At 44.9% G+C, this 22,394-nt stretch overlaps 2 protein-coding genes across 6 annotated transcripts; one reads left to right on the top strand and one right to left on the bottom strand.

Moving 5' to 3' along the window:
- The first annotated feature begins 866 nt into the window (after positions 1-866).
- Lamtor1 (late endosomal/lysosomal adaptor, MAPK and MTOR activator 1) lies at positions 867-13,657 on the top strand. Of its 4 annotated transcripts, XR_013437785.1 has the most exons (6): positions 867-1,046; positions 5,075-5,220; positions 5,438-5,515; positions 5,851-5,977; positions 12,662-12,827; positions 13,447-13,657. XR_013437785.1 is itself a non-coding variant. In XM_021725051.3 (5 exons), the coding sequence occupies exons 1-5, from the start codon at positions 1,005-1,007 to the stop codon at positions 13,471-13,473; spliced, it is 420 nt and encodes a 139-aa protein (XP_021580726.1). In that variant the 5' UTR covers positions 867-1,004; the 3' UTR covers positions 13,474-13,657. The 4 variants fall into 4 exon arrangements, 3 of the variants coding, with proteins under 3 accessions (XP_021580726.1, XP_077902746.1, XP_005323204.1); XM_021725051.3 differs by lacking the exon at positions 12,662-12,827; XM_078046620.1 differs by lacking the exon at positions 13,447-13,657 and having other exon boundaries at positions 12,662-12,851.
- Lrrc51 (leucine rich repeat containing 51) lies at positions 8,288-22,265 on the bottom strand. 2 transcript variants are annotated; one of them, XM_040284893.2, is made up of 7 exons: positions 22,110-22,265; positions 15,426-15,509; positions 13,839-13,922; positions 13,082-13,216; positions 9,840-10,045; positions 8,771-8,919; positions 8,288-8,496 (listed from the first exon to the last, which is right to left on the bottom strand). In XM_040284893.2, exons 4-7 carry the CDS (start codon positions 13,161-13,163, stop codon positions 8,367-8,369), a joined length of 567 nt encoding a protein of 188 aa, XP_040140827.1. In that variant the 5' UTR covers positions 13,164-13,216; positions 13,839-13,922; positions 15,426-15,509; positions 22,110-22,265; the 3' UTR covers positions 8,288-8,366. The 2 variants fall into 2 exon arrangements, with proteins under 2 accessions (XP_040140827.1, XP_077902744.1); XM_078046618.1 differs by lacking the exon at positions 15,426-15,509 and having other exon boundaries at positions 22,110-22,258.
- Between the last annotated feature and the right edge of the window lie 129 nt (positions 22,266-22,394).

The raw sequence follows: 22,394 nt of genomic DNA, 5'->3' as shown, positions 1-22,394 counted from the left end.
AGGGCTTTATTTATTAGATGTGGATGGACACATTTTGTGGTGCTGAGCCTGGAACCCTGCCTCACACATGCTAGGCAAGCGCTCTACCACTGAGCTACAACCGCAGCCCCTTTGGGAAGGTTTTACAGAAAATCTAAGGCCACCTTTGTAAATTAGATTACTGTGGCTACTGTGAAAAGGTAGAATTGAAGAGAAATGCCTGAGACGGTCAACCATGTGGGTCTAGCGCCTCTACCGCCTCTACCGGGATGATTTCTACTCCTATTTAGCTTGTGAAGGAGTAAACCCCTCATCCCACCGGCATCAGGCATGTAGAGCCTACGTGTGCGCACCAATTGTATGATCTACAAGAATGGGGTCTGGATCCCATTCGCGGCTCGCATGGCATTTAAAAATGTATGGTGACAAACTCGGCATGGGGCACAAGTCTGTAATGCCATTGATTTGGGAAGCCGAAGGAGGATGTCAAGTTGGAGGCCAACTTCAGCAATTTTTCAAGACCCTGTATCAAAAATAAAAAGGGCTGGAGATTTAGCTCAGTGATAAACCATCCCTGGGTTCAATCAACAGTACCAAAGCAAAACCAAGAAGTGCATCATGGAGCATTTACATGAGTTCACTCACTGGCCTAAAAAGGTGGCCTAGGGGGCCATGCGATCACAGCGCAACTCACAAGAAGGCCACTACGGCCAGGGGTGGAGATGATTCCAGTTTAAGACTGAGATGATAGTCATATGACACACCCCTCTCTTTCCTCGTATCACGTGTCTCGTATCTTGTCACGTAGGGTGCGCCTTCTCATTGGGTGGCTATGATCACGGGGCTGGGGGCGGGACCGGAAGTCGGGGTTTTGGCCGCGGAGCCCAGCGGCTCTGGGACGCTGTAGGCCGGGGGAGAAAGGCAGGTTGCTTGCGGGAGGCAGCCTCAGGTCATGTGACCGGAAGGGCTCTTGACGGACGCCGTCCCTCCTCCGCGCGGCCTGAGCGCCCGGCCCGACCCCGGCCATGGGGTGCTGCTACAGCAGCGAAAACGAGGATTCGGACCAGGTGCGGCCGCGGCAGGCGGGGCTCGGGAGTGAGGGCTAAGACCCTGAGGCTTGGGGCCCCAAAAAGACCTGCAGAGGAGGGCGAGCTGTACCGCCGGGCTCACTGTGTACGGAGGCCTGGAGGGGACAGATTACAGCGAGGACGCCTAGCCGAACTCCTACCCCTTTTGAAGTCCCAGGTCTCTACACAGTGCTGGCCTGGGGTTGAGCATGCAGTCGTCCAGCTGACGTGTTCCCTTCTCTTCCATCTCTCCGTACCGTCAGACCTTTACAGCTTCATGGATCCTAAGCCTAGGTCCCCGGGAAACAGTCCCTTCCCAACTTCCTGTGCCTTCTCTGTGCCTGTATTAGTGGGTTTTGTGAATCCATTGTAGAGGTGGGTAAGCTGAGGCCCTTTAGCTAATCTGTCCAGAGATGAATCAGGAATTTACGTATCTTGTCCCTGGGGTTGGTTAAAAAAAAAAAAAAAGGCTACTCTTGGTCTGGGTTCAGAGAAGGCCTCTGGAAATTGGTGGCATTTGAGATAGCTAATGAAGAATTTCGTAGATACAATAAGGACATTGGGACGTGTGGGAAATTGGCTTGGGAAGCAAGATATTGGATTTACCTTTGGCTGATTTGGGGAAAAGAGTTGGGATGGGGAGCTCATTTGGTTCTGAGTTTGGCTTGCCTGGGTGCAAACGCTGCCTAACGCCTGAAAGTTTATAGCAAGAGGGTAGCCCTCTCAGGCTAGAGGGTACCTATCTGGAGAATGTGGCTGTGTCCCTCTTCTCCTTGGTACATTCGTACTTTTTTCTACCGGCCTGGACTGACCACCTTTGAGAAGGGAGACTTTTCCAAGGATGAAGTCTCAAACTGCTGGCTACTCACCTTTTTTAATTGCCTCTGAGTATGGGACCTACCTTTAAACACATAGTACATTCAGACAGCAGAATATTCTCATCAAGTATCCTGCAGCATGGGGGGGGTGGTGGGGAGATGGTCACAGAAACAGAACAGTTCCATCCCCAGTGAAGTTATTTTGGGATGAGGACTTAAATACAGGAAAATGTGGAAAGTATGAGTGGTTCCTGATACTCAATGCTCCCTACACTAAGTGAACAAAGTCATATTTCCCACCCAATGTTAGGCCTGCTTCATGACTTGTATTTCTCATTTCACTCTAGCCTGTTAGAGAAGATTGCATAATATTCGTATCTACTGGAAAAGTTGTGGTCTAGTAGCAAACTGATCCTTTAAAATATAATATAGATTCTTTCAGGGAACAAGGTTTAATTCCTTATGAGAAAGGATAGGATCTCCCAGCTTAAAGGGAAAGCTGAGCTTGCTGATCTCCTGAATCTCCACCTTTCCTTTGATGGGCTCTCATTTCTGTTTCTAACCCCCAGAGAAGGTTCTTATCAGTGCTGAGTGATTTGAAGTGTTCTGTGGCATAGGCCACAGCCATTCATCATCATCTCCAAGGCTTTCTTGCAGCTCTTGGGTAGGCCCCTATTCTGCTCTTTTATTATAATACTAAAGAGAAATGTGCAGTCAGGAATGGTGGGCAGTGGGCATGTTTGTAATCTTAGCTGCTCAAGAGGCTGGAGATGCAGAAGAATTGAAAGTCTAAAGTCTGGGGATGTAGTTCAGTGGTAAAGTGCCCTAGGTTCAGTCCTTAGTATGGGGGTGGTGGGGAATGTATGAATTTTCAAGGGGCTTTTACAGGTGCCTCATTTGACTCTTGCCAATCATTTGTGATATAAGTATCTAATTAAAGGTGAAGAAAAAGTTCAGAGAAGCTAAGGGATTTAACCAACTCAAGAAGTACCCTAGCCAAGGTGTGTTGATGCCAAACCATGTGCTGTATCTATTGGGCTGTCTCTTCCAGCCATGCTGTAGACCAGGTGGCCAGTCATGGGCAAGACACATGGGTTCATGCTAAGGTAGACAGTGAAACACTGACTTGAGTTATGCTGACTCAAGGACAAACTTTAGTGTGATAAATCTACTCCATGCCCCACTCATCCTTTGGTGTAGGGTGATATTATTTGTCCATTCTGAAGGGGGTAGCATGACCTCTTCTAGGAGTCAGGCAAACAACCTTGTTCTTGAACTGCTAGTTGGGAGAAACTACTCTGTCCTTCAGGAAGATCTGTCTTAAGTGGGGGCTGGAGAAAGGAGAGACATAGGAAGCAAATCCGGGCCTCATTATGGAGCCAGCTTTCCTTAGAGTTTTATCTTTGATGTTTTGTCTTTTTCTTCTTCTTCTTTCTTTCTGTATTGGGGACTGAACCCAGGGTCTCATGCAATGCTAAGCAAGTGTACCAATGAGCTACATGCACTCCCAACCCCAACCCCCCACTATTTTTTAAATTTTGAGATAGGGTCTCTCTATGTTACTCAGGACTGTCCTCAAATATGTGACCCTCCTGCCTCAGCCTCTGAGTAGCTGGGATTATAGCCACAACAACATCTTTTTAGCCATTTAGTACTGAGGATGGAGGAGGATAGAGGGTGTCTGGGGGTTTAGAGGTGATGATGCAGAATCCCACAACTTCTTTCTGTTAATAATGGGAACTGAATTAAATGGCCTGAGGACACTTGGGCAAGCTAGGCTTGAAAAGGAAGAGGAAGGTGGAGAGGCTGGGCCTGCCTAGGGTGGGGCAGGCAAGGCTGGAGGAAGTGGCCCTCTGTGAGGAGAGTTGTGGGTGGAGGATTTGGCTCCTACAGTAGGGAAGTCTGTGGTAGAAACTGAGACAAGCTTGGAGAGGAGCATTAAGGAATCTGGTAAGCTGGCTTTGAGAGCTGATGACTCAGCATTAGCCAGGTTCCACCCCCTCCATGGCCCTCCCTGCCCCATCCATCCTTGGCATTATCCTGAGCTCTTTGTGGCTTAGATACCAACAGGTCTGCTTATCCAATTTGCAGCTGACACAAAGCCAGAGGGATCTGTAGCTGCTGGGCTTATTATAGTAGAGTCAAATCCAGAAAGAAGCAGGTTAGAACAGGGCCTGAAACAGGACTAGGGAGGCTAGATCTCAACTTAGGTCAATTCTAGGGGATGTAATGATCATCAGTGCAGACTAGTAGTAATTGAGCTACTAGAATGAAGGAGGCTGCTCAGGTCACATTGAAAGAGGTATGATGAGCTAGGCATAGAGGCACATGTCCATAATCCCAGCCAGGGCAGGAGGATTGCAAGTTTGAGGGCAGCCTGGGCAACTTAGCAAGATACTATCTCCAAATAAAAAATAATTATAATAAAGATCTGTGGTAGAGCACCCCTGGGTTCTATTCCCCACTATTGCAAAATAAGTAAAGGCATCTGGAAAGCTTAAAAAAATGAAAGAGGTATGGTAGTTTGGCAAGAGAGGGAAAGCTCCACTGTTCTCTTAGGACAGGATATACTAGGCACGCTTCACTTTGGTCTGGGAGTCATATACAGAGCACAAGACAGGAGGGTGATCACCTAAGGTAAATGGACCTACCTCAAGAAGGGAGCAGAGTCATGATATCCTCTCAAAGGCTGGGCAGAGGTTTCTGCCCTGAGATGATCAGGATGGCCATGTGAAGGGTTGGGTTTGCTTGTCCTTGGAGCCTAGGATCTTGTCAAGACTCACCAGGGCCTTTGCATCTTGGGAACAGACAGCTTTGCTGGGGAAAGCCTTGTCTGAGGGATCAGGAAGGCACTTGACTTGCACTATTTTTCCCTCTAGACCTTATTGTTTTGGTATTTTCCCACCTCCTCTGTCTTCTCCCTCCAATATCCTTTCTCCACTGGGTGCTGGGTTATGTTCTGAACACCTATTATGTACCTCTATTCATCTGTGCAGGACCTCTAGGACCTCTTGGTTTAGTTCATGCCAGACACCAACTCAGCTGAGCTCCTAAGGGCAGTCAGGGACCAAGTCTTACCTAACATTCCATAAAGTTGGCACTTTTGAATATTCATATTTTAAAATATTTTTGGTGTTTAAAGATGAGAACTGGGCTGAGGGGAGAAACACAGGAAAGTCCTGGGCCTGACTTCTCAATGGCCTCTCCTAGGACCGAGAGGAGCGGAAGCTGCTATTGGACCCTAGTAGCCCCCCTACCAAAGCCCTCAATGGAGCTGAGCCCAACTACCACAGCCTGCCTTCTGCTCGCACAGATGAGCAGGCCTTGCTCTCTTCCATCCTCGCAAAAACAGCTAGGTAAGTATGTGTCACAGCACAGGCCTACTGTAAAATGGGCCTGGATATGGGGGATAGGATAAGGTCATTGAGGAGAGGTGGTGTTGGGCCCTGCCCTGCTCTAATGGGCAGGTAGGGATATTGGTGTCAGACAGCACTGGAATTGGCACCTGCACGGAGTCATGTTTGTCCCCCTTAGAAGTACTTGTCACGTCCTCTCTGTCTTCTTTCCTCAAAGCAACATCATCGATGTGTCTGCTGCAGACTCCCAGGGCATGGAGCAGCATGAGTACATGGACCGGGCAAGGCAGTACAGGTGAACATTGGGCCAGCTTGGACCCCTCATCTGCCCTCCATCTTTGGAGCCTGGGCCCTAGCACAGCCTCCTTATTTTGGTGCAGCCCAGGAGACTGACCACAAGCCACAGTTGATGTTTATGTCAGCCCTGTTTGCCCTGTGTAATCTTGAGGGTGCTGAGGACAAAGTTGCACCAAGAGTGAGTTTGTGATAAGCTGAGTGAGGCCCCTGTCATCTTGCTCCTCTGGCCTCACGGAGTGAGGCTTGCTGAGCTGGGCAGGACTGGGCAGGACCGGGTAGGGAAGCGAAGGCTATGGCCTAACTAACCTTCCCTATCCCCTTCCTCTTGGCCAGCACACGCTTGGCTGTGCTGAGCAGCAGCCTGACCCATTGGAAGAAGCTACCACCGCTGCCGTCTCTTACCAGCCAGCCCCACCAAGTGCTGGCCAGCGAGCCTATCCCCTTCTCTGACTTGCAGCAGGTGAGCCACACCAGCCTGCCTCCTTTGCCCTTCCCAAACTGCCCAGAGTATAGCAGAAGGGTTTACCACTCTGCCTCAGAAGAGGTAGGGAGTAGAGTTAGGGAGCCTTGTGGCCTACCCCCACTTTCTCTAACTTTTTCTGTCCTCACCAGTCTCTCTATCCTCAACCTTGATTGTTATTCTGGGTTTTGTTTTTTTTTTCCTTCTTCTGCCTTTCTCATCAGCTTTTTTTATTTTTTAATTTTTTTTAGTTGTGGTTGGACACAATACCTTTTACTTATTTATTTTTATGTGGTGCTGAGGCTCAAACCCAGGGCCCTGCACGTGCTAGGCGAGCACTCTTCTACTGAGCCACAACCCCAGCCCTCTTATCAGCTTTTTGTCCTCCCTCATTCCCTCTTCTTTTCCCTCACTGCCATCCCATCCCCCCATTTCTCCTTTTCTGGATCCCCTTCTCACTTATTTCTCTATTCCTTTCCTCCCTGGCCCTTTTGCCTCAGGTCTCCAGGATAGCTGCTTATGCCTACAGTGCACTTTCTCAGATCCGTGTGGACGCAAAAGAGGAGCTGGTTGTACAGTTTGGGATCCCATGAAGAGAGGGGTCTTTGGACAGCTCTTCTCCTCTCTTCACCTGTCTCCATCCCACCTCCCATGGCCCCCAGCCTCACTTCGGTTTATACAGTACCCTAACCTGCTACTAATCACTGAGAAGAACGTGGAGGAGGAGAAGAGCGAGGCTAGAAGCCTGAGCAAGGGAGGATGGAGCAAGGGAGGGTAGAACCATTCAAGACTGGCCTTCAAAGCCCTGGCTGGGGTGGAAGCCAAGAGGACAGGGACTGGAAGGTCTTCACAGTCATTGGAAGGTGGAGATACCACTGTGGGAGTGAACACCAAGGGACCTAGGGGGAGGTCCTTCCCACCCTTTCTCTTGGCCTCAGATTCACTCCTGTCCCCCTTTCTCTGACTTGGTGCTCCCATGCACCTCACTAGGGTTTGTGCCCAGGGTCTGGATGAGCTTGAATTTGAATGAATTGAGTTTGTATTTCCAGCACCCTGGGTTTTTACATGTTTGGTCTTTTTTTCTTTTTGTCACCCTCGATAAAGGAAGTGTATTCATTTGTGTGCTGGTTCCAGCCCCTCTGTCCTGCCTACTACCCAACTATTTATTTCTGGCTATTGCAGTCTGTGAGCAATGAGATGGGGGAGGAGGTATCTTCTAGGATCATGAAGAGGAATCCAGAACTGTGTGGTGAGACACACCGTAATCCTAGCAGCTTGGGAGGCTGAGGCAAGAGGATCTTAAGTTCAAAGCCAGCCTCAGCAAATTGGTGAGGCCCTAAGCAACTCGGGGAGACCTTGTTTTTCTAAATAAAATATAAAAAGGGCTGGAGATGCGGCTCAGTTGTGAAGCGCCCCAGGTTCAATCCTCCGTACCAAAAAAAAAAAAAAAAAGAGGAATCTAGGAGATAAGCGTTCAGAATTCCCAGGCTTAGCTTAGACCAGCTTAGGCTAACCTCAGGTTGGATAAGACTGCTCTTATCCCTATCAAACACTGTCACAGCTGGACAGAACTAAATCTGAGGCAGTTATGAATGCTGGAGACCCTGCCTCAGGCTCAGTGGAATTACAATAGCGCTAGGGGTGGAGGAGACCAGATTCTGCTAGGGATGCTTAATAAGGATCCAGCCAACAAATGTTTTCAAAAGCAAGAAGATCTTTTTATCAAATGAAATCTTTTTTTTTTTTTTTTTTTGTACTGGGAATTGAACCCAGGGACATTTAACCACTGAGCCATATCCCCAGCCCTTTTTATTTTTGAGATAGGATCTCGCTAAGTTCCTGAAGCCTTAAAAAGTTGTTGAGGCTGGCTTTGAACCTGTGATCCTCTTGCCTCAGCTTCCCAAACTGCTGGGATTAATAGGCATGCCTGGCTATGAAATGGAATCTTAAGCAGAATACCAACATATAAATATTAAGAGTAGGACGACTGTGATCTGATTGAAGTAGAACATAGCCCATATTCTGGGCCTGTCTTTGAGGCCTGTGTCGCAGCTCCAAGAACCTGGCATTCTGTGAAGAATTTGGGAAATGCTGATCTCTAATCCCATGATATCTAAGTTGAAGAGAACAGAGGGGCCCAGAGAGACTAGATAAGTTTTCCAAGGACACATGTAAACCCAGGTCCCCTGTGTCTCTGGCCAGCAGGCCTTTCCCATCATTGCCTGCCTCAATGAAGTAATATTAGAGCTACTGGCAGTTGCTGGAGTTGGAGGGCATCTTTGCAAGGTACAAGTGACTTCTACTCTGAACAACAGCTCAAATCATTTATTCTCAAACTAAGCTGACTAGCTTCAGGACTGCTGGGGTCCTGGGAACCTCAGAGTGCATCCTACTTGATCCGGGCCTTCTTGGGCTTGATGTTCATGCGTTTCCAGACTTCAGCTGTGGTACGGTCTGCTTTGGTGACCCCACTGAAGTCGAACGTGGTGATACGGGGCAGCGTGCACAGCACATATTGCCTGTAGGGAAGACTTGGGCTGGGGGCCTGCCCCCCCACCAGAATCCCCTTCCCCTCCACCTGTTGCTGCTCTTTTCCCTCACTGCAAGGAATGGAGGGACCTGAATATGGTGTGAGAGAGACTGGGTTCATCCAAACTGATAGCAAGAAATGCTTATAGTTCTCTCTTCCCAGGTTTACATGTGGTAGAAGAATGGTCTTGGATTTCCTGTCTCCCCTTCTGTTGTCTCCCAGGGGAGCCCAGCTGAATCCCAGCTCAGGGACAGGATACTTACCTGTACCCCTTCTCTTCCTCTATGGGGTTACCATGGAGTGTCAAGCTTCGAAGCCGAGGAAGGACAGCTAACTTATTCACTTCCCCCAGGCTCTGGATACTGTTTCCATGAAGATAGAGGACACTCAGATTGAAGAATGTTGTTAGGATCTGTTAGGGAGGAAACCGAAAGACAGGCTGGCAAGACCCTGGATTTCTGCTCAGGACTAACTTGCTGGCAAAAAAAGGAAGAGTTTGGGGAACAACTTGCCCTCTATTCCAATCCTTATAGCTATACTGGAGGATTCTAACCTACTTTAATTTACCTTTTAAGGGCTAGAGGGATATCACATTGAAATAGAACTGTGATCTCAGGAAAGAAGGTATGGGGACCTTCTGTCTTGGACAGGAGGTATAGGCCCCTAGTCCCATCACTGCTACTGTCTGGCCAGGTGATGGCTCTCCTGCTGGTCCCTGAGCCTTACTTGCTGCTTCACTAAAGATCTTCCCACTTGAGGTGAACTAAAAGTCTTATCACAGCAAGGGACCAGAGTACAGAGTATCATGCTAGGTACATAAGAGAAACTTTTAAGATATTAGTTAAATTAAGATCACTATATCAGGGCTACAGTCTCCCCATTTCTTAAAACATGAACCAGAAGTTGCAAAAAGTAAGTGTTGTACTTTTCTATCTACCTCATTCATAGCAGAACTCAGCATGAGACATAGTAGGTACCCAGTAATGACACCTACAATTTTGCTTCAGCTATCCATGTCCACTTGGTTCTTGTATCTTTTCATTTAATCCTTATAAACCCTTTATGATGCTGGCATATTATCCTGATTTTTCAGACATGAAGGTTGAGGTTTTAAGAGGTTATGTGGCTTGCCCAAAGTCACAGTTAAGAGGCAGAGCCAAGGTTGGAATCTGCATCTGTGTGACCTTAAAGCCATGTGCTTTATACCATACCATGCTGCTTGTTTAACTTCCTTCATAAGATGGTAGAGAGGCTGGGGGATGGACAGTGGCCTTACCCTACCCACCTCTCCATTCTCACCCCTTGACTGAACTCCTACAGCTAGAAACTCACAGGGTCAATGGAAGTCAGGTCATTGAAAGACAAGTCGATCCAGGCCAGGTTCTCTGGGTGCTCCAGGATCTGTGACGCCACCTGGGTGAAGTCTTTCAGGTCATTGAGGACATTGTTGTTCAGCCACAGGGACTGGGTCAATGGCTTTCCTGACTTTGAATGCTTCAGTGGTCGGAGCCCTACCCTTGGCTCCTCGCTTATCAGATCTGTGAAGACAAAGTATGGCTTGGGTATATCATCTTTGCTTTTCTGGAAGGAACAAATCTGTCAAGATGAGCATCCCCAGATATAACCGAAGGGCTAACAGGCCATAGCACTATGCTTGAGTGCTTGGATTTCCTGTCTCCCCTTCTGTTGTCTCCCAGGGGAGCCCAGCTGAATCCCAGTTCAGGGACAGGATACTTACCTGTACCCCTTCTCTTCCTCTATGGGGTTACCATGGAGTGTCAAGCTTCGAGTTTAGAGTGACCCCTGTTCCATAAGCTCTTAACAATCAATGCAAGATTTAACTATGGGGTCAAAAACATCCCATCCCAAACTCTTGGCTTTCCAGGTTCAGATGGTCTCTTGTCTGCGGTATCATTGAGTCCTCTGTATACCACCTCTGTGTGGAGTTAGGATTGAGCAAAGCCACTTCTATTTTTTTTTTTTTTTTTTTGGTACTGGGGATTGAATCCAGGGGCTGGGTTCACTGAACCACATCCCTAGCCCTTTTTTATATTTTATTTTAGAGATGCAAAGTCTTGCTGAATTACTTAGGCTGGCTTTGAACTTGTGATCCTCTGGTCTCAGCCTCCTGAGCCACCAGGATTACAGGTGTGTGCCACTGCACCCGGTGGTAATTCTATTTTATAGATGAGGAAATCTAAGAACTAGAGTTGTAGGGCTTGAACCAGGAAGATGACAGCACAAAAATCAAGAGTTGTCCACTAGTGGAACACATAGAATTTAATTCAATAGAATTCACCCTGATGGTCCTCCTTGTCTTCTGATGGTGAGCTACAATGTCTAAAATATTGGATATATGATGGTGAACACAACAAGAGACAGTTCATGCCAGGCTCTCTGTGAACAATAGAGAAGGGATAAAGCAGATGTTTGTGTCTTGGAGGAGGTGGTTCAGGTAAGATGGAAGCAAACTGGCAGTATAGTATGATGAGTGCTGGTACAATGTAGAGATCTCCTCACTCAGTCTAGGAGCTCAGGGAAGTTTCCCAGGGAAGGTGAAGCCTGAGCTGGACCTCAGTGGAGATGTTAACCAGGCAAAGAATGTGAACAGCATAAGCAAAGCCACAGAACTGTAGAAGAGCACGAGGGAGTGTGCACATGCACGCTACATAAGAAGGGAAAAGGAAGCAAACCAAATTGTTTTCCCTCCTTCTAGTACTGGAGATTAAACCCAGGGTTATACATGCTAGGTCATCATTTTACTGAACTACATGCCAGTGCATTTTGTTTTGTTTTTGGATACGAGTCTTGCTAAGTCAGTTAGTTGTCCAATCTGAACAGTTTTTTTTTTCCTTTCTTTGGTATGGTTCTGGGGGCACTCTACCACCAAGCTACATCTCCAACCCCTTTTTAAAATTTTATTTTGAGATAAGGTCAACTAAATTGCCAAGGTTAGCCTTGAATTTGTGATCCTCCTACCTTGGGCTCCTGAGTTGTTGGGATTACAGATGTGTGCCACCACAGCTGTCTCCATGAGTCTTAAATGCCAAGCTAAGGGTTTGGGGCTTTTTCCTATAGGTGATGGGAAGGAACTGACGCATTTAAAGCAAAGGAGATGGTTCAGATTTTTCACTTGAAAGATCACTGTGAAGCTTCCAATTCGTGTATGGATTTTAGGGGGTGGGTGGCATGAAAAGACCAATTTGGCTCTGTCAGTCATCTAAGCAAGACAAGAGGGAAATAAAATCAACATGACTTGGCCAACTGGATGTAAAGATAGTATATTCAATTGTGGTACTCAGTTTTTTTGTTTGTTTGTTTGTTTGTTTGGTGACTGGGTGGATGCCAGTTCTGTTATCTCATAAAGAACTAGTATAAGGTGTACAAGTTAGGGAACAGAGACTCTCCAGAGAGTGAGAATAGAGACAAGGGTCAAGGAGGAAGAGGAAGCCATTAAAGAACTTACCTAGTAATCATGGAATGACAGGGAAAACCAGGAAAGAACAGTTTTAAATATGTCCATGGAGTCTGGCAGAAGCCAGAATGGAGTGAGTTCCAGAGTGAATGGGAGGAAAGGAAGAATAAGAAAGGTAGCCTTAACAACCACCTCAGATAGTTTGGCTGAGGAGGAGAGACATATCCAACACTCCCACCCCCACTTCATTTTTTAAAATGAGGTCCATAAAACAGATGGACCCTGCTTAGGCACATAGTCAATTGCAGAGTCAGAACTAGACACCAGTTTGGGCTTTGGTGTCCTTATTCCCTCTTGCCCCTAAGCACCCCCTTCTTGTTTTTTCTTTTCTTTTCATTTTTAATCAGTCTAAAGGGGAAGGAAGTATTTGCCAAACTTAGCCAGAATGTCTTCACATTCCCTTCCATTCTCTTATTTTTTTTTATTGTTGGTCGTTCAAAACATTACATAGTTCTTAATATATCATATTTCACAGTTTGATTCAAGTGGGTTATGAACTCCCATTTTTACCCCGTATACAGATTGCTGTGTCACATCAGTTACACTTCCATTGATTTACATAATGCCATTCTAGTGTCTGATGTATTCTGCTATCTATCCTATTCTCTACTATCCCCCCCATTCTCTTATTAGACACACTGTTCCCACCCTTACCCACCACTAACTCTCCTCTCCTCAGTTTCAGGTCAGGCAGCATCCACTAGGTGGCTGTCTGTCATAATCCTGGAGTATGTGGGATCCTGAGGTGGCAGAAGGGTACTGGAGCAGAGTACCACTGCTTGTGAAGAGACTCCTAATCCTGCCTCCTTCCCCACACCTGAGAACCTTCAAATGAAATGAGTTAGGTGAATAAAAATTAAAAGTCAGGAGCTCAGTGTGCTTGCACAGCATGTGTGAGGTCCTGGGTTTGATCCCTGGCACCAGCGGGAGAGGGCAAAAAAATCTCCCATTTCCTTCTTATCCTGCAAAGATAACAACAAATCTGCAAGTGTATGTGCAGAGTCTTCTTAGACTTTTAAGTGGAAGACTGGTCCCTCCTTAGGGACCATACCAGGCCTGCTGCCATGGTGAGTGGGAGTGCTGGGTTTTGTGGGCTGACCTTGGATGACATGGATGCTTCTGAAGGAATAGTCGAGAGGGGGCTCCTGCACGGAAGTGTTCTTATAGTCCCGTTTGCTCATAGTTCAGGCCATCATTCATCAGGTGCAAGCATGGGCCTTGGTAGTCCGGGTTCCTAGGAGGACAGAGAACACATGTTTCCAGGTACAAGGTACATCCAAACTTCAATTTCCCCATAGCCTTCCACCCCTGCTTTCTACTCTTCATTCTAGTAGGCCTGCCCAGCTGCATTTCCATTTTAAGATATTAATCATTATTTTTTGCATTTGTAAGGCACTTCTCAAAGCACCTTCACATCTCTTAGAACTTATTTCATAGTTATAAACTCCCATTTCTATTTTCCAGAGAAAGAAAATGAGACCCAAGGGGTAAAGGACTTGCCCAGAGTTAAGCCAGTGAGTCAGTGGACTGCAATAACAAGTCTCCTGAATCCTACTCTGAGAGTCTTTCTGCTACTCCATAGTAGTTACCACGGAGACCATCTTCATACCTACCCTCTGGTGACATCAACTGTGTTATTCTATTGCTTAATAAACCCTTGAGGGCCAGCGCTGAATCTGGTTGGTGTCTAAGAGCCCTTCCCATTTCTGATCCAGCTGGGGATTTGCTACCTTCTTTCCTCAGCTTGTTGGTCAGCCACATCACCTTTCTATCCAAAGACCCTACTTTCAACCACATCCAGAGTGTAGCCATACATATAAACACACACATAAAACCAGATTCTACTTCTCACTCACCTGTCACTGATGACTGAAACTCCACCATTAGGGATTCGTTCCTTTGGGTTCAGGGATTGTTCCCTGTTAAAATGGAAATTCCCTCTGAGAGGGGTAAACATAAAGTTACCAGTTATTTGCAATGTGGTGTGAATTGTCTTATCAGATCCTTTCCAGTATACTAGCTAAAGTAAATCTGAGAACAGGTTTTTCCTGGAGATGGGCAAACTACAGAATACTACTTACCTGGGATGAAGAGAGCTGAAAAAACTCATTTTGCCAAGGAGGTTTTTTTTTCTTTTTCTTTTTTTGTGAATCATACAAACAAAAGACAACTAGATGGACAAGTGCATGTCCTAGTTAACCTCCCCCTTTTGCACATCATTTACTGCTGTCACCTCCTCTGCATTAACACTTTCCCTCCTTTCCAAAAGGATGAGGTTTTCAATAACACATTGTTAAAGCAGGATGATCTGTAGAACAGTGCTGTCCAATAGAGATATAATAAAAATCACAATTGCAAGCTTCGTATTAATTTTTAACATGTAATTAAAATTTTTCTAGGAGCAATAATAAAGTAAAATTAAACTAATTTCATCTCAAAATTTTATTTAATCCAATATATCCAAAATATTCAGCATGTAATCAATATTAGAAATTACATAATTACATTATGCCCCCCCATCCCAATTTGAATTAGCTACTTGTGACTAATGGCTATACTGGACAATGCAGATGCAGAAAAATAAATGTGGAAAAGAAAGATCAGAAAGTAGATTAAAGGAAGAGATGTATCAGGGACTTTAATAATCTACACCTAGCTAGGCACAGTGGTGCATGTCTGTAATCCCAGCAACATGAGGGGCTGGGGCAGGATTGCAAGTTTAAGGTCAGCCTCAGCAATTTAGCAAGGCCCTAAGCAACTTAGCCAGACCCTGTCTCAAATAAAAAGACAGTGGTCGTGTGGGTTCAATCCCCAGTATCACACACACAAAACCTATGACTATATGTAGTTCCAAAATTCCTGGCAGCTAAAGCAAAAAGGAAAACCTTGGACTATTTAGTTTTCATCACTGTATTCAAAGAGTAAATTATTCTGTGTGCAAAGACAATGAAACTGGCAGGTTTTGTTTTTGGTACTGAAGATTGAACCTAGGGCCACTCTATCACTGAACCACACCCACAGCCCCCCTTTTTTTTTTTTTTTTTTTTAAATTTTGAGATAGGGCCTCACTAAGTTTCTTAGGGCCTGAGTTCCTGGTCTTGAATATGCAATCCTCCTGCCTCAAGCCTCCTGAGTCACTGGGATTACAGGTGTATGCCTGATGGGAAGTATTCTTAAAATGGAATTTCTGGGGGCTGGGACTTTAGCTTAGTGGTAAAGCACTTGCTCTGGGATGCTTGAGGCCATAAGTTTGATCCTCAACAATACCAAAATAAACAAATGGACTTTCTATTAAAAACCAAGGACCTATAATACAGTACAAATAAATTCATTTTTTGGTGATTTATTGTAGGAAAGGATAGAGTTTAGTAGGTTTAGAGGGTTACAAAGGGAATGTCTTGCTTTCAAAAAGTAGCAGTCTCACCAGGCACAGTGGTGCATACCTGTAATCGCAGTGACTTGGGAGGCCGAGGCAGGAGGATCGTAAGTTCAAGGCCAGCCTCAGCAATTTGGCAATGTCCAAGACTCTGTCTCAAAAAATACAAAGGTCTGGGGGTGAAGCTCAGTTGTAAAGCACCTCTGGGTTCAATCCCTTTGAATTCCCCCAACCCCCCAAAATATAGCAATCTCATCTGAGCTTTGGGGAAGTGTCAGCTTGAGTCACACAACAGCTGAATTCTCTGTTGAGTGGTGGACTGGCCCCATGGACATGCACTGTTGATTAGGGAGACCTGAATCTTTAGATATCAAATCTATAGGTAGAATGTGATGAATGAAAGGGACATAGGAGCTGGTGTTGGAGACTGAGACCAGCAACTCAGGGTCTCTTCAAAGAATAACAGAAGCATGACAGGGGTGTGGTCAATCTAAAGCAGGTTACCAACTATGTGGAGGAGTAGGAGATCCTGATTTCTACTCTGGAGATAACCATGTTTGTCACTGTAGATAGAAGGTCCTGGGAGCGGAAAGTCAAGCTGGAACAGAAGGCAGAACTGGCAAAAGTCACAAGAAGGAAGATTTGGGGCTGGCTAAGAAGATCCCACAAGTAGCAGCAGAATGGAGTTTGTAGGAACACATAGACAATGCGGTAGAGGCTCTTATTGCCTTAACTGACAGGTACTTTCTTAGACATGCTGGATTAACATTACAATAAGAATTTTTTTGTCTCAAGTTGGCCATGCTGGTACACACATATAGGCCCAGTGACTCTGGAGGCTGAGGCAGCAGGATTGCAAGTTCAAGGCCTGCTTCAGCAACTTCATGTGGGACCCTGTCTCAAAATTAAAAAAAAAAGGCGGGGGGGACTGGGGATATAGCTCAGTGGTAAGACACCCATGAGTTCAATCCTCAGTCCTCCCTGCAAAAAGAAAAAAAAAAAGTTTGTTTTTTTTTTTTTTTTTAGTCTTATTCCATTTTGTCCCATCATCCCAGTTGTGGAACACCTATAAAAATTTATAGTGGAGGGACTGAGATTGTAGCTCAGTGATAGATAACTTGCCTTGCATGCGTGAGGCACCGGGTTCAAAACTCAGCACCACATAAATATAAACAACTAAAAAATATATATATAGTGGAGCCAGGTGTAGTGGTACACACCTGTAACCCCAGCAGCTTGGGAAGCTGAGGCAGGAGGATCGAAAGTTCAAAGCCAGCCTCAGCAAAAGCAAGGCACTAAGCAACTCAGTGAGACCTTTTCTCTAAACAAAGTACAAAACAGGGCTGGGGATGTGGCTCAGTGGTTGAGTGCCCCTGAGTTCAATCTTTGATACCAAAAGAAAAAGAAACTCATAGTGGTGCAGTGGCACAGGCCTGTAATCCCAGTGGCTCAGGAGGCTAAGGCAGGAGGATTGCAAGTTCAAGGCCAATCTCAGCAACTTAGTGAGACCCTGTCTTAAAATAAAAAATAAAAAGGGCTGGGGAGGTAACTCAGTTGGTAAAGTGCTTCTGGGTTTAATCCCCAGTATCCTTCCCAAATTAATAGTGTATAATACATAATATACTATATATATTTATATGTATGTATATAAACACATATATAAGCCTTGGACTATATTTCCAATCTATTTTAATGCACCTGTGTCAACAGATTGAATGTTTGCACAGAATTGAAACTTGAGATTTAATGGGTTAAAAAAAATCTACAGGTACTCAACAAAGCAAATAGCAAATGAAACCTAGCTTAGAGTCCTTCCCACATCAGCACCTGTAACAGGTTTGATGCCTTTGAGTAAGACCGAATATTCCTCTTAAAATATGTACTGGGTTGGAACCCTAGAATTCTATACCACTGAACATGGATTTTACCTTAAAATACTGAAGGGCAGATTTTTACAGTTAATCTCCTTAGTAACCATAGACTCTCAGTGGATCCTAAGACCTAATTTTGTGTAGCTACTGATGAATTTTCTGAATGAGTTAGTAGTAAAAATTGAGCCCTAAGAAGCTGATCAAATTTGCTTGTTGGAAAGAGTTATTAGCTTTCTCCATTTAAACAGGTTTAAATGGAGGTTGTGAGCTAGTGTCTTATCCATCATCTTACACAGAACCTGGTTTACGATAGGCAATCAGGAAACTTGTGGGATGAATGAAAGAAAAACTGCCTCGTACAGGATTTCTGTTTTCTGTTTTGGGAGACTTGATGCTAAGCTGTTCTAACAATTGGCTCCCAGGTTCAGCTGTTTCATTCCACACTTCATTCACAGTAAGATATCAATTCAATACTGCAAACATTTGTTGAGTGCCTGCTGCCCTGTGCCTGACCAAAAGGAATGAAGCCAAGTACAAATAATAGAACCCTGTCATGAGCACAGAAAGACCTGCTGGGTTTCTATTGATTGTGGCAAACCAGCCAGCATCCAGTTTCCAGTAACAGCTGCCTGCTTAGTGAATACTTTTTCGTGTTTCAACACTCAGCTCCAGTGTACCTTCTTTTATAAAGTCTTTCTTTTCCAGATAAAATTGATCAGTGCATCCTGAATTAGACTGATTGCTCTGATGGTCCCTATTCATGGTCTCCTCTGTATCCATCCCTCTTTGCCCTATACCTTTGTAGTTCCATCTCTCCTTGATGCTGGGTTCAGCATTTTAACATGTTCTGTCCAATGGGATGTTGATAAACATGAAGCTAACAAACTTTAAAGCAGAGATTGCTCTCTGCTAGTGCCGTGAGAATGTGGCTGGCCTTTTGGAATGATATGAGAGATGTACAGGTGATCAACATGTGAAAGAGAGCCAGTGATCCCAGCTGAGGCCATCCCAAAATAGGCTATGGAGAGCCACCAAACCTACAGATGACTGAAGTCACATGATGAGGTTAGCCATGACCAGAACCATACAATTAACTCAGAGACACAGAAGCAAGAATAAATGCTTATTGTTGTAAGCCACTGTGTTTTAGGATGCTTTGTTATACAGCAATAGCAAACTGATGCTCACCCCCACTGTACTTTGAACAAAATTTCATCATAGCTTGTTTGTTCACCTGTGAAATGAACACAAATCCTATCTTGGAATCTATTATGTGGCCTACAACAAGTGCTCAATAAATGAAAACAGTTGTTGTCTCTACTCATTTCTTTTTCTTTTTCTTTTTTTTTTTTTTGTATTGGAGACTGAATCTAGGAGTGCTTCACCACTGAGCCACATCCCCAGTCCTTTTAAAATATTTATTTATTTATTTAACTGGGGATTGAATTCAGGGGTGCTCAACCACTGAGCCATATTCCCAGCCATATTTTGTATCTTATTTAGACACAGGGTCTTGCTGAGTTGCTTAGGGCCTTTCCAAGTTGCTGAGGGTGATTTTGATCTTGTGGTCCTCTTGCCTCAGTCTCCCAAGTCACTGAGATTACAGGCATGTGCCTCGACACCCGGCTCTCATACCCTTTTTACCAGCTGCAGAGTATTCCATAGAATCTTTCATATTTTTAACCTTATTTATCCAGCTCCAAATTGACACAGATTTGTTTCCAGTTTGGGGAAATTACTAACAACTGGAATTTGATTTACTGCCAGTCTATTTCTGCCCTCTCTCAGACAGGTAATAACAGAAAGTTACGGGACGCTTTGAGGAATAACCAGGTGGGGAACTTGGAAGACTGATCAGCCTAGCTTACTACTTGTAGACTACAGGTAGGAGAAAAACCAAAGAATGTTGGAAAAATCTGTTACATAATCTAATGTATTCTGGCAAGTTATATTCCCAGGTGCCAAAGGGAAGCTCAAGATTCAGCCTGGTCTACACTCTACTCCCATCTCATATCCTCACCTCTACCTGCAGTTCAGCCAAATGCAACAATTCACAGCAAATTCTCTGCACCTGCCTCTAGGCCTTTGGAAAAGTTTCTCCTTTTACTCTCTGTTTGGATTATAGATTCTTTCTTTATCCGTTTTTTTCTTGTTCATCCTTACTTTAGGACTTATCTCAGGATTCCACTTTTCTGAGAAGCCTACTCTTATCCCCAAATCTCGACATGGAACTTCTTGATTTCCATAATGTCCTATATTTATTGCCACCACAGCACTCATAACACTATAATTATCTGCTTGTTCATTATATGATTATAAACTCCTCCAGGGCAGGAACCATATTTTTCTCATAGTTGAATCTCATAGTGGTGGCAAGCAGCAGGTACTTAATACCTAAAAAACTGCAAATGAATTATATTACAAGGAGAAGGACATGACGTTGCTCTAATTTAGGGATATGATATTTTCATTACTGAAGAACTGATTGACAACTATAAGAGATAAAGTACAGGGGGAGAAAATACAGGATAGGAGGGGGAAGAGCATTTCAGGGGTTGGGGGTGTAGCTCAGTGGTATTGCATACTTAGCATGCACAAAGCCCTGGGTGCAATCCCCAGCAACAAAAGAAAAAAAAAAGAATTTCAGACAGAAGTCACAGCTTGAAGACCTTAAAGGATATGTAACTGGTTAGAGTAGAGGTTAGAGAGTGGGCAGGAGCCACCCTGAGATGTTGCATTATGCTAAGAGCAATAGAAAGCCACAAACTATACATTTAAATGAGGTTGGGGTGGGAGAGTGAATATCATTAGGTTTGATTTTGAAGGATTAATTTGGTTACAGTTCACAAAATGGCTGGGAAGGAAGGCAAGAAGGATGTGGACTAGAAAAAGATATTTAGGAAGTTAAGCTGGCTGGACTTAATGACAGATGAAGAATGGAAGAAAGTATGAAAGATAACTTGGTCTGGGTATGGTGAATACCAGCTATTTGAGAGGTGGAGGCAGGATGATTGAAAATTTAAGACCCAGTCTAGGCAACTCAGCAAGACTGTTGTCTTTTTTAGTTGTAGATGGACACAATACCTTTATTTTGTTTATTTAGTTTTTTTATATGGTGCTGGGGATGGAACCCAGTGACTCATGCATGCTAGGCAAGTGCTCTACCACTGAGCCACAAACCTGGCCCCAGACTAGTAACTGGGGGGAGGTGATACTTGGGTTTGGGGCTTATTATATATTGTGGGACCACTGGAAGACATTCAGGTTTGGAGGGGAGGGTTGAGGGTTGGGTTGGAGTGGAGGACAGATGGTTGCCTTTGAGTTACCTTTTTAAAAAATTTTTAACATTTATTTTTGTTTTTTAGTTTTTGGCAGTGTATGTGATGCTGAGGATAGAACCGGGGCCACATGCATGCCAGGTGAGCACGCTTGAGCCATATCCCCAGCCCCGCCTTTGAGATATCTTGAAGGAGATAATGAAGGATGCAATTGGCTATATGGATATAGAACTTAGATATGAGGGATGGGCTGGATACACTGCATACAGGTGACAAATGAAAATTGTGGGTGGGAGGAGGACTCAAGAAGAAGATAAAGTGAGGTGGGAAGCAGACAAAGGACCAACCCTGGCCAGGCCTGTAATTTCATCGATTTGGGAGGCTGAGGAAGGAGGACCAGAAGTTTGAGGACAGCCTCAGCAACTTAGCAAGAAAGATCTGCCTCAAAAAAAAAAAAAAAAAAGGGCTGGGGTGTAATTCAGTGGTGAACCACCGAGTTCAATCCCCAGTATAAACAAAGGAATAAGCAAACAAAAACAAGCCTGGAAGAACTTTAAGACAGGAATGGGTCAATAATCAGATCTAGCTACTCATGGGCACTTCAGAACACAGGGGTTGTTAGCCAGATTGTTTTCTGTTTAAATATCTTCAATTCCTAGTGTCTTTAGTCTCTTTAGTTCCCTTTCTCATTAAAACTTTCAGGGAAGGACCCGAAACCCATTCAGGCTTAAGTGTAAATAGCCCAAAGTAGACCATACAAGTTCCTTTTCTCTTGGGCAATTTAACCCATTTCTTGGAAAAAGTCTTCAAGATATATAGAGACAGTACGTTTAAGCTAAAGAGATGTGATTGGAACTTGAAGAACCGGAGTCTACTTATAGCTTTATTACTGATTTGATGTGTGGCCTTGGGCAAGTCATTTCAATGGGTTTTGGTTTTCCAGTCTGTGAAATGGGGATAAACATTCTTGACTCATAGATAGATGAGCATAAAGAGACTAAAAGAGCTAGGTGTGTTACTAAATGCAACAACTCTGTCACGAGGACTGCAAAGGAAATGAAGCTTAATTACTGAGCTTCAAGAAGCAGACCATGAAGGTGTAGGAAGAAGAGGTTAATTTGGAGATACTTGTAGTGTGCATAGGAGGAACGTGCGGACGTTCTGAGACTGGATCTTACTGTTTGGAAGAGGAAGGAAAGTGACGCTTCAAGCTTCATAAAATTTCCACATCTCCCAAGAATTCGGGGCCGTGATTTAATCTATCTAGTGCTATTCCCCTGTCTCGGTTCCTCGGAGGAAAACCAACTCCAGATTTCCGATCTCCTAGGTGTGCTTGGGACTTGAGGCATGCGTCCTGGAAACCTTAATGTTGCGATAGGGTGTTAGGAAGCACCCTTAAATCTGTATGGGCATGTATCTCAGCGCTCTTCCCCTCTCCTACCCCCCAGTCTATCCTACATGGTGGAGTGTTGAGTTCACTGTGAAAGGGGGTGAGGATTGGGAGAAGGTCTCTGATTAGGGAGCTTTCTAGTTCTTTTGTGGAGCCCCTCCCCTCTCTATAGTGTTCTGGATCCCTTGTTCCTGTTTTCCCGCCCGACTCACCCACAGTTGCTTCCGCTCCAGCCACTGCGCCCCACTACTTTTAGGTTTACTAATCGCAACTCTCCTTGGCAACTACCTTCGTCACCACGCCCCAGCTGGAGCCGTAACCACGATGCCTAACAGGATCCTGTAGCTGGGGGGGCGGGGCCCCAGGGTGGTGCTGGGATTAGTAGTTCTTTTACCTCAAGTCCAGGTCGGGGGGCCGGAAGTGTGACACGACTTCGCCTTTCCCAATAGTCCTCACACTTCCTTTTCCTGGGTCCTCAAGCGTACCCTTAGAACGAC

The sequence above is a fragment of the Ictidomys tridecemlineatus genome, chromosome 4, assembly GCF_052094955.1.
Source record: "Ictidomys tridecemlineatus isolate mIctTri1 chromosome 4, mIctTri1.hap1, whole genome shotgun sequence".
NCBI classification, from domain to species: Eukaryota; Metazoa; Chordata; class Mammalia; order Rodentia; family Sciuridae; genus Ictidomys; species Ictidomys tridecemlineatus.
The sequence above is the reverse complement of the archived record's forward strand: the minus strand, read 5'-3'. Positions and strand labels throughout refer to the sequence as shown.

Bases quoted from the DNA above. Each gene is read 5' to 3' on its own strand.
- Lrrc51 (XM_040284893.2), bottom strand. From the start codon at position 13,163: ATGAGCAAACGGGACTATAAGAACACTTCCGTGCAGGAGCCCCCTCTC. The intron at 10,046-13,081 runs GTCAGCCCACAA...TTGTCTTCACAG, and splicing joins AAGCATCCATGTCATCCAAG to ATCTGATAAGCGAGGAGCCA. The intron at 8,497-8,770 runs GTAAGTATCCTG...TCTTCCCTACAG, and splicing joins GAGGAAGAGAAGGGGTACAG to GCAATATGTGCTGTGCACGC.
- Lamtor1 (XM_005323147.4), top strand. From the start codon at position 1,005: ATGGGGTGCTGCTACAGCAGCGAAAACGAGGATTCGGACCAG. The intron at 1,047-5,074 runs GTGCGGCCGCGG...GGCCTCTCCTAG, and splicing joins AAAACGAGGATTCGGACCAG to GACCGAGAGGAGCGGAAGCT. The intron at 5,978-6,477 runs GTGAGCCACACC...CTTTTGCCTCAG, and splicing joins CCTTCTCTGACTTGCAGCAG to GTCTCCAGGATAGCTGCTTA.